This window comes from Boleophthalmus pectinirostris, unplaced genomic scaffold (genome assembly GCF_026225935.1).
Source record: "Boleophthalmus pectinirostris isolate CB_2022bp ecotype Guang Dong unplaced genomic scaffold, ASM2622593v1 HiC_scaffold_11, whole genome shotgun sequence".
NCBI lineage: Eukaryota > Metazoa > Chordata > Actinopteri > Gobiiformes > Gobiidae > Boleophthalmus > Boleophthalmus pectinirostris.
In genome coordinates this window covers 6,780,646-6,791,247 of record NW_026570994.1, presented here as the reverse complement: position 1 = coordinate 6,791,247, position 10,602 = coordinate 6,780,646, and the positions used below count along the sequence as shown (strand labels likewise).

The 10,602-nt window shown below is 37.5% G+C and overlaps 1 protein-coding gene across 1 annotated transcript in view; it reads right to left on the bottom strand.

The window, feature by feature from the left end:
* Positions 1 to 3,988: 3,988 nt before the first annotated feature.
* Positions 3,989 to 10,602, bottom strand: part of stk11ip (serine/threonine kinase 11 interacting protein) — an 80,339-nt gene continuing 73,725 nt past the window's right edge. The window contains 1 exon segment of the mRNA XM_055163365.1: positions 3,989 to 7,875. Within this exon segment, the coding sequence (XP_055019340.1) occupies positions 7,744 to 7,875 (132 nt within the window). The 3' untranslated portion in view covers positions 3,989 to 7,743.

Below are 10,602 nucleotides of genomic sequence, written 5' to 3'. Positions count from 1 at the left end.
GTAGTAGAAGTAGTAGTAGACATAGAAGTAGTAGTACAAGCAGTATTTATAGTAGTAGATGTAGTAGTAGTAGAGGTAATAGAAAATAGTAGTAGCAGTAATGGGGGTCAAAGGGCACGAGTGGAAGAGCAGAAGTATTAGTAGTCTTTGTAGTAGTTGCAGCAGTATTTATAGTAGTAGTAGCAGTAGTAGTAGTAGTAGTAGTAGTAATAGAAGTATTATTTGTAGATGTAGTAGAAGTCGTAGTAGTGGTGGTATTTGTAGTAGCAGACTTAGTATCTGTAGTAGTAGAAGTAGTATTTGTAGTAGGAGACGTAGTAGTAGAAGGAATAGTAGTAGTTTTTGTAGTGGGAGAAGCAGTAGTAGTGTTTGTAGTAGTATTAATAGTAGTAGTATATTTGTAGAAGTAGTACTAGTATTTCTAGTAGTAGTTGTAGTAATTGTATGTTTGGATAAGACTCATAGTCGGTAAAACAATCAGCAATGATGAGGGTTGTAAAAGTCTCAGCCATTTCAAAGTACTTTTTATGTTTCAGTCCAGATCTAAAACGTAGTCGAGTAGAAAGTACAGATACACACTCTCAAAATGTAGTGACGAAAAAGTAAAAAGTATCCACTGTAACATGGACTTAAGTAAAGCACAGATACCTACAATTTATACTTATGTACTTCGTTACTTCCCACCACTGCTATGACGTCACTTGCAACTTTTATCATTTTCACGTTTGATTAGCCTAAAAGAAGCCAGTTTTGCTCGCTCGAACCCGAAGCGCGCTCCTCCAAGCTTAGATATCAGCTAACTCCTGTTTACAATATTTGCTAATGTTGCGTGGCTACAAGAAAGCAACACAAGCCTCCAATGCATCTGGTCCTTATTTGCTGCCATGCCACATTTAAGATAATTACAGAGTTTTTTCGATGACTGCTGACAGTACCGCGGACTATTTTTGCGATATGGTGAGAAGTGGAAGTCTGAAGGAATCACATGCAACTCGGAATTTCTATAGGTTTAAACGGGGTCGGATACGTGGAGGTTCTCGCGCGGGTTTAAGCGACGGCGTGGAAAGTAATGGCATTAATGGGGGTCAAAGGGCATGAAGGGGAGAGCTGGAAGAAGGGGGGTAGTAGTAGTAGAAGTAGTAATAGAAGTAATAGCAGTATATGTAGTAGTGGATGCAGTAGTAGTATTTGTAGTAGCAAAAGAAGTAGTAATAGAGGTCAAAGGGTACAAGTGGGAGCACAGGAAGAAAGGGGGTGGCAGTAGTAGTAGAAGTAGTAGTAGTTGAAGAAGTAGTAGTAGCAGAAGTAGTAGTAGAAGTAGTAGTTGAAATAGTAGTAATAGAAGTAGTAGCAGTATTTGTAGTAGTTGACATAGTAGTAGTAGTAGAAGAAGTAATAGTAGTATTTGTAGTAGTAGAAGTAGTAATAGTACAAGCAGAATTTGTAGTAGTAGTGTTTGTAGTAGTGGTATTTGTAGTAGCAGTAGAAGTACTAGTAAAAGAAGTAGTAGTAGAAGTATTTGTAGTATTTGTAGTAGTAGTAGTAATGGAGGTCAAAGGGCACGAGTGGGAGAGCAGGAAGAATGTGGGTGGTGGTAGTAGCAGTACTTGTAGTAGTAGAAGTAGTAGCAGTATTTGTAGCAGAAGACATAGTAATAGTATTTGTAGTAGTAGTAGTAGTTTTTGTTGTTGAAGTAGTAGTAGTATTTGTTGTGATAGTAGTAGTAGTAGTATTTGTTGTTGAAGTAGTAGTAGTAGTATTTGTTGTAGTAGTGATTTATAGTAGCAGAAGAAGTAGTAATAGTAGTAGTAGTATTTGTAGCAGTAGTAGAAGAAGTAGTAGTGGTATTTGTAGCAGCAGAAGTAGTAGTAGACGTGGTATCTGTAGTATCTATAGTAGTAGAAGTAGTAGTAGTAGTTATACATGTAGTAGTAGTTTTTGTAGTGGGACATTGGTAGTAGTAGAAGTAGTAGTAGTATTTGTAGTAGTGTTAGTAGTAGAAGTTTTTGTAGCAGTAATTGTAGTAGTGTCAGCAGTAGTAGTATGTGTAGTAGTAGTTTTTTGTAGTAGTATTTGTAGTAATTGTATGTTTGGATAGGACTCGTAGTCGTAAAAGGATCAGTAATGATGAGGGTTGTAAAAGAGATGGATGCTAACATAAACAGAAGCACATTTGTTAAAGGGGCTGCACCGTTTTTTGATTTATTTAGGCAATAAAGTTCATTTTGTTTTGCCCCAGTACGAAATGAGGCCGCAGTGTACCGTCTGCATCTAATTATAAAGCCTTTTTATCGTCTGCAAACCAGGAAGTAACCTTGTTGTGTTGTTAGCGTGCTAGCTGTTAGCAGTTGCGTTCTGAAAGTTGCTTAGCTCGGTTTTTCACATTTTTAAAGGTACTATATTACTTATTATTAGTTTCATTCACATGTTTGCATGTTTTATTTTTTTATTATTATTAGTCTGTTTACATCTCCAAAGCTCAAAATGATCTGTTCCTCCTTGTGATGTCATGAAGTGGTAGTTTTCAAGTTAACAGCTACCAGTTTTTTAACCTTTAGTTCAGTCAAAATAGGCAATTCCAGGGTTGAAACTAAAAACACAAGTCCTGAAAAATGGTGTAAAATGGGCCCTTTAAGACTGTAAAAATCAGATACAGCACCTTTAAAGGGTAATTTGTGTAATGGCTGAAAAATGTTCCTCAAGGTTACCGGTTTGATTCCCAGCTGTTGTGTCCCCAATAGAACACTTCACCAACATTCCGCCATTTCGATTGTCGAAAAGTGGCCCATTTTGACTGGAAGGGCACCCGCTGTAAACACCTGGAGAATTCCCCGGGTTCAAGATGGCTGGTGGAGATAAACCGTATTGTATCCACGTCTTTCTGCTGATAAGATCCACCTGTAGAATATTTAAGTAAACAAAACACTAGCTGGTTTTAGCTGCGAGGTTACTTACCCAACAAATCAATTATAAGGTCCCCTAATATTCCACTGATGCGCAAATTAACTTGTATTGCTAAGACAACGTTAGCATTACGAGCTAAAGCTAACTTACCCTGCCACATCCTGCGTCTCAGTTTTGCTTTACAAACTCCCTGTGCTCTGTTGGTTCCACTGCAATCACATTAAAGACATAAATTAGTATGATTAAGCTAAAAAAAATCTAAATAATAAAAAAAATGGAATTGAAATTTAAGGTGCCCGGTTAACTTTTCTGCGTCAAATGCTTTTCTCTGTGGAGACGTTGTTGGTTTGTCTGGAATGTTTCACAGTATGGTATTAAACCTCTCTATCTTCACGGAGAGCAAACCAGACAGGTCAGATCTGTGGAGAGGCACCCCACGCACAGTCGGAATGTCTGTTTTTATAGGCACTATTGAGCTAAAAAAAAAAAAAAATCAAAAATTAATAAATGTAAGGTTTAATTTAATTCATACTGTGGAACATTCGAGACAGAGCAATGGCATATCCATGGAAACAAGCAGGTGAACAGACTGTAAACCAAAAAGATGCACAGTGCACCTTTAAAATAAAAATAAAATAAAATAAAACTATATAAAAATGTATAAAAGTAATAAATAAATAAATAAAAAGTAATAAATGAATAAATAAAAATAAATAACTACAACAAATAAATAAGTAATAAATAAATACATAAAATAAGTTAAATAAATAAAAGTAAAATTAATATACAAAAATGAAAAAAATTTAATTCAAAATACAATTTGGCAAATTTCTATTTAGTGCTTTTTCACCTTCAAGACACTCAAAGCACTTTACATCATGGAACCACTCACCCATTCACACTCACACCAGACACTGGGGGCGAGATGGGTTCAGTGTCTTGCCCAAGGACACAACAACAGTATTCATCTATGGGAGCTGGATTTGTACCGCCAACCTGTGGGGCCAGTGGACAAAAGCTCTACCAACTGAGCTACTGTCGCCCTTTTTAAAATAATAAAAAAAAATAAACAAACACCCCAGGAAAATATTTAATGATTAGATTTTAATACTTCATATAAAAATAAATCATTTGAACACAGAAAAAGAAAAAGATAATTTACATACATGTCACGATGGTTATCTATATCACAGTACTTCGGTTTCATAGGTAAATTAGACAAAGAGACAGAAGTTAACACACAAAGTTATCTTAAGAATAACAAAAAAAAGTTCCCATTAAGAGACATTGTTGGAGCCTCTGTCCCATAATCCCACAGGGCTCAGACATAGCATGTGACTATTGACCAATAGGTGAAAGGTTTGCCCCAATTCTGTCATTAAACCTTTGTTTCCAACTGAAGGGATGGTATGCTACAGGTCTTGGGTGCAAAGTCTGAACTTGAGTGGCAATAAAGATTTGGGAAAAAACACACTGAAATGCTTGAGAAATAATGTAAATTGAATATTCCCAAATGTAAGTAAAATATTTCTGTGATAAGGCAAAAAAAAAGTTTGCATTGTTTAATGTAAAAAAAAAACATTTATCACAGATGTTCAATGTTCAAGAAGAAAAAAAACAAAACAAAATCATTGCATTTCTCAAATCCTTATTCAAGCCTTAGTCAATCAACAAATTACTGTCTGATCTACCAGATTTTTTTTTTTTTTTTACAGTTTTAAAAATGTGAAAAACAAAACTGGTTCATTTTCAACGGTTTGCAGTGGTCCAAAGTTATTCCTCACTTACCTTATGCATTCACCAGGATGAGTTTATAAGAGCTTTTCACAACTTTCAGAGACCAGAGCGGAGTTTTGCAGTGGCGGTAAAGCTAACAACAAGCATGCTAATGAGCACTTCCTGATTATTGAACAGTACAGCACATTCTAATTAAATGCAGACAGTACACGTTAGAATTATTTAAATAAAAATAAGACTGCTGTGTGCTGTCTGCATCTAATTAGAAAGTGTCTGAGAATCAGGAAGTAAAAGGTAAATAGTCACACTTTTATACAGTGCTTTTCCACCTTCAAGGCACTCAAAGCGCTTTGCATCAAGGAATCACTCACCCACACATTCATACACCCGTGTACGCAGACACTGAGGTGGGTTAAGTGTCTTGCCCAAGGACACGACAACTGCATTCATCTGTGGGAGCTGGAAATGCATCGCCAACCTTCGATCGCCAACCTTCTGATCCGCGGACAAACGCTCTTACCAACTGAGCTACTGTCGCCCAAAAGCTTCAATAATGGTAAAGCTAACAATAATCATCCTAATGAGCACTTCCTGATTATGGCACAGTAAAAAACTTAGAAAAAATTTGCTGCAGACAGTACAACCGCAAAATTATTTTAACTTCAAGGGTTAGTACTTGATTTTTTCCCATGTATTTGAGCAAAATGTGTCTTGCCCAAGTACAGATATATTGTATAAGCAGCTCTTGAGATCAAACTAACTTTTTTATTGATCCGACAATCAGGAAGTGCACGGTCAGCATTCATTGTTGTTAGCTTATAAACTCATGGTGAATTACTATGACGCTCAAAATGCATAAGGTTAAGTGAAGAATAACTTTGGACTACGGCAAACTGTTTACAATGAACTAGCTCTGTTTTTTCACGCTTTCAAGACGGTAAAAAACATGTACAAATCTTTAATCTAGATAACATAATCTTTATATAAACATATTTAAACACAGAAATGACTGTACAGAACAAAATAACATGACCAGACCATGACATAAGTGGCATAAGCAGATTAGCGATATCTCCAGGTTTGTTTTCCTGTTTCATTATCAAAAATTGACAGCTGGTATGATGTAACTTACTGGGCTGCTTGTGTCTTTATCATCATCCGCAAAGAACAGACTCGGGTCGGCTGCCATCTCAAACAAGCTCATACCTTTTGAGCAGAAATGAGCCTTGAAATTGCCGTATACATTTTGTTCTCTTCGCCCGATTTCCGCCTTGTTGTCATGTTTAAAGTGCTGTTTTGGTAGGTCGAGGCACACGCAATTTGACCGTAAAAAAACAAGTGAAAAAAAAAGAAGAAAATCTATTACGCAACAGGCTTTCTCAGGCCCGATGGAGCGTTTCTTTGAGAACATGTGCGTGTGGGTCCTCTAATACTTGATATTTACTTCGCATTTGTCCCATAGACTGTATAAAGAAGCGGACTGAGGTCTACCAAAGTGTTTGGCTCCAGTCAAACGAAGCTCATCGAGGGTAGAAGCTATAGGGGAGAATTTGGATCCAGGTTTGTATGAGAATAGGAATTGATTTACGGACAAAATATTGAAATAAAAACATCATGATCATGTAGAGCAGTTTTATATGAGCATTTTAAGAGGGAGGGGTAGCGTTTTTTCAATACAAAGCGAATTGAATTGAACTGAAGTCGATGGAGCCGGAAGTGTGCCCATGCTCAATTCCTGTTTGGAACGTACTTCAATTTATAAATACAGTCTATGATTTGACCCATCCTTGAACACTTATAGGACAGTGTGTCAGGAGGAGGAGTGCAGCGCCTGGGTAATCTTGTACAGCAAGACGGATAAACTCGCAAGAATCCGCCTTGGCATGATCCCGCTTGTAAGAGAGGGCCCGGCTGTTGGTGGACGGACCAATCACAGCACAGCGTTGAGGTTTGGGCCTTTGGGAACTCGCCTCCAGATCTTGAGCTAGTGAACGATTTAGATTGATGAAGGAAACCCTAGTGCCAGGCGGAAACAACCAATGTCTGATATTTGACTCGCAGTTGTAACCGATATTTGCCCATATTTGTATAATCAGGTCCTTAAAGTTGCACTGTGTAACTTTTTGGTTGGGGGTCCATCACCTGATCCTTGCTCTGCCTGGAATGTTCCACAGTATGACATTAATCTACAATATCTACTTTACATTTATTCAATTACAGGCAGTTTTATAGCTCAAAAATACCTAGAAAAACAACATTCTGACTGTGAATAGGGTTGCCTCTCCACAGATCTGATCTGTATCTTGGTCTGGTTTGACCTCCATGTAGCTAGAAAGGTTTAATGTCATACTGTGAAACATTTCAGACAAAGCAATAACATCTCCATGGAGAAAAGTGCTTGACGGACCATCCAGCAGAAAAGCTAAACAATGCATTTTTACATTGCATTTATTACAGAATTCACTTTTCTTTTGTAAACATGCAGTACCGGTCAAAGGTTTTAGAACATCCTAATTTTTCCAGTTATTTATCGCAATTCAAGTCATGCAAGTCCAATGAAGAGCTTGAAATGGTACAAAGGTAAAAACTGAACAGCCTGAGGTCCAAACTCTGCCAGAACTACCTCAGGAAAAAAGAACAAGATGGTGAACTTGAAAACATGGAGTGTCCAGCAGCACAGTGTCCAGACTTAAACCCTATCGAGCTGGTTTTGGATGAACTGGACAGAAGAGTGAAGCAACCAACAAGTGCCACACATTTACGGAAACTTCTGCAACAGACTTGGGATGAACTTTCTGAAGTATATTTGATTTCTATTGTAAAAAGAATGAGCCACAAGTGTGTTCAGCTGTTCTATCTGCCAAAGGTGGACACTTTCATGAATCAAAAGTTTAGAATATGTTTTGATCAACAGTAAACAGTAACTGGAAAAAGGGTGGTGTTCTAAAACTTTTGACCGGTAGTGTAGGTATTTGCAACATGTGTTATATTTGGTATAGTGATTGTGAAGGTGAATTTCTCCATTTTTCCTAAACCAAAAAAGAAAAAAAAAGTCCCACAAATTGTCCGAGAACTTCATTCCTATCTGTACGTGCGTGTGCCTTACGACGCCTCCTGCAGACTCAACTTGACTCCAAACATGTCCTCCCACTGCCTTTTGACCCACGCCACCATCCCCTGGATCATCTCCGAGCTCTCCGACCGCACGCTCCACGTCTTCTCCAGCTTCACCGTCTGCCCAAAACGAAAACCACAAAAAATAAATAAATAAAAAAAATACGAAAAGTAGATTAATTGCTTTTTCGGCTGTGTAACGCTAATGGTATTTATAGGAGAGGAAAAGCTTTTAGGGCCTCGCTCATTTGTAGAGGAGGTGTTTGCGGTGAGCGCCGGGGCCAAGATTAGATCCAGAAGTGCACACAGGTTACAGTGCGGGCTTTTTTTTTTTTTTTTCGCGAGTGTACCAAGAAGGCATTTCCGTTGCCCTAAATGCTTCAGTGCGGGTTTTTGGTTGCTATGTAAACAGTGATGTCATGCGAGTGCCACACACGGCGAGTTTAACGAGAGCTCTATCAGATTTAGACTTGTAAAATGTATTGGCCTCAATCAGAACGCGCGGCTGACTAACTAGAAGCACTTGGGAGTAAAGGACCTCCAGGGAAAATGCTGGGCCTGTTAAAATCCACCTCCATCGCTGAGGCCTCTTACTTCTCTCAGCTCTTTTAGAATGGCTCTGATAACTTACCTGAAAACTGACTGTCACTGCTGTTGATTCTGTTAACACTGCGTTTGTGTTAATGAAAAATGAGACGAACCTATGGGGGTGGGGAGGGATGTGAGCAAAATTATGGAAGATAAATTGTTCCATCAGATTTTGAACCACTTTGGGGTTTTTTTAAATCTCAATTTCAATGTTTCAAAATTAAAATAAAAATTTCACATTCAGCGCAGATATTTTCAAGCCTTCAAACTCAACAGACAAAATTCAGAGTGTAAATTTTACAGCAAAAATCCAAATGCCAAGGCAGAACCAATCAGTCATGTGTGAGTGAGGAGGCCTTGGCATCTTGGATCCTTCCTGCAAATTTTTTTCAAGTACAAATTTTGAACTCTGAATTTTGATTGTTGAATTTGATGCCTTGAATATATTTGCAGAGAATATTTAGAAGAAATGTAGAATAAAAATAATTCAAACATGATTTTTCAGTTTAAAAAAATAATAATTCAAAGTGAAAAATTCAATGGCATTTAAAATTCAAAATCCGATGAAGCAAATTATGTTCCATGCAAAATTGTCCTGTCTTGTCCATGTCCTTATTTGTATTGTATGTATGTATTATATGTATTGCATGTATGTATGTATGTATGTATGTATGTATGTATGTATGTATGTATGTATGTATGTATGTATTTTCTTGTTTTAATGTGTTGTTGTGGAACTATGTGTATGTGCAAACTTTATGTTGTATGTTTTTGGTCCATCTTGAAAATGAGATGCTGCATCACAAGAGAATTTCCCTGAATAAATTCAAAATACAAATGAGCACAGTGCAAGGACTGAACTAGACATCTTCTAGTTAAGGGGTAAATTCTTAAAAGAACTGTATGTAACCTGCACTTTTCAGTTTTAGAAAAGCTTCTACAATCAAAACTGAACCTGTGTCTCCAGAGCCTTAACCTGCAGATAGAGACACATCCAAGTTTGCCTCATTCTCAGTATATGGACACAACAGGCCTCATGTGAAAGCTCAGACTTTCTCCAGACTCTATTCACGCTTAACTGAAGATGTTTGGAAACATGGTGACGACTTCCGGTGTAGTTATCGACACTGGGCATGTGATAAACCATGGTTTCAGAAGCAACAACCTGCTAAAGCTTTCCACTGGGGAACGGGACTCTAAACACTAAAAAACATCATTCTTACTTTTGTTTTGTTTTTGTCTTAAGTTATAATACACAAATTAATAGGCAATTCATAAATAGATGAAGAAAACTGGGCCATCTTATCAGTTTTCGCAGATTTTGTCATAGTTAAACTGGCAACCCCAGTGAGAGACTTGTGTGAGGTTCAATTTGCTTTCTGACTGGATAATCAACTTGACAACCAAATTACACACCAAATTAAAACATAAATAAATGAGTCAAGTCAATAAGTCAGCTTTAGAATTGAATCAGTTAAAGTTATATCTGATTTGACAATGTTTATCTCATATCTGGGAACATAGATAGTTCAAATTTACATACAGTTCCTTTATGGCGAATGATTCAAAGTTTGTCTTTAGAGATAGACAATTTGGCGTCATCATGGAGATAGCGAAGTTTTATGTTATACTGTGGAATATCAAAGCAAACCAGTAAGATCTCCATGGAGAAAATCAGAGTGTTACATAGTGTGTATAAAAAGTATAATTTCAGTAGCAGAGCCTGTATTCATGTGGGGCCTGTTTTGTCGTCTGAAATGATCCTTCCTCTCTCCTGGCCTACATTATCATTTGGTCCACTTACGACAATAAACAGAGCAAACCGTGGCTTCTTAAACACAGCTTTTAACTCGTAATTCTACCTGGTTATAACGTGAGCTTTTCAAATCTGGGAATACGACACCAAAACACGTGTGGAAATTGTCATAGCTGGAGGGGAAAAAGAACAGGTTGGATTTGAAAGCAAAGGAGGAGGATAACCTGTCGAGTCATGTGATATGTGGATTTTGTCGCGAGGAATTTCTAGGTTTGAAAATGAGTCTGTGTGTACAAGTCTTGTGATTTGATTTGCAGTTGTGTGAAAATGAGAAAGAAGACTGAAATCTGAACTGCTACTGTAATCCAAGGAGCCCATGTATTTTATACTCTATTTGCAGAGGTTTAAAGTACAGGGTTAGCAGATTTTACACAGAATAAGACCCCAGAGAGATACTGGGACATTCATTTGTTGACTGGACAAACTGAATTTCTTCATTTGCC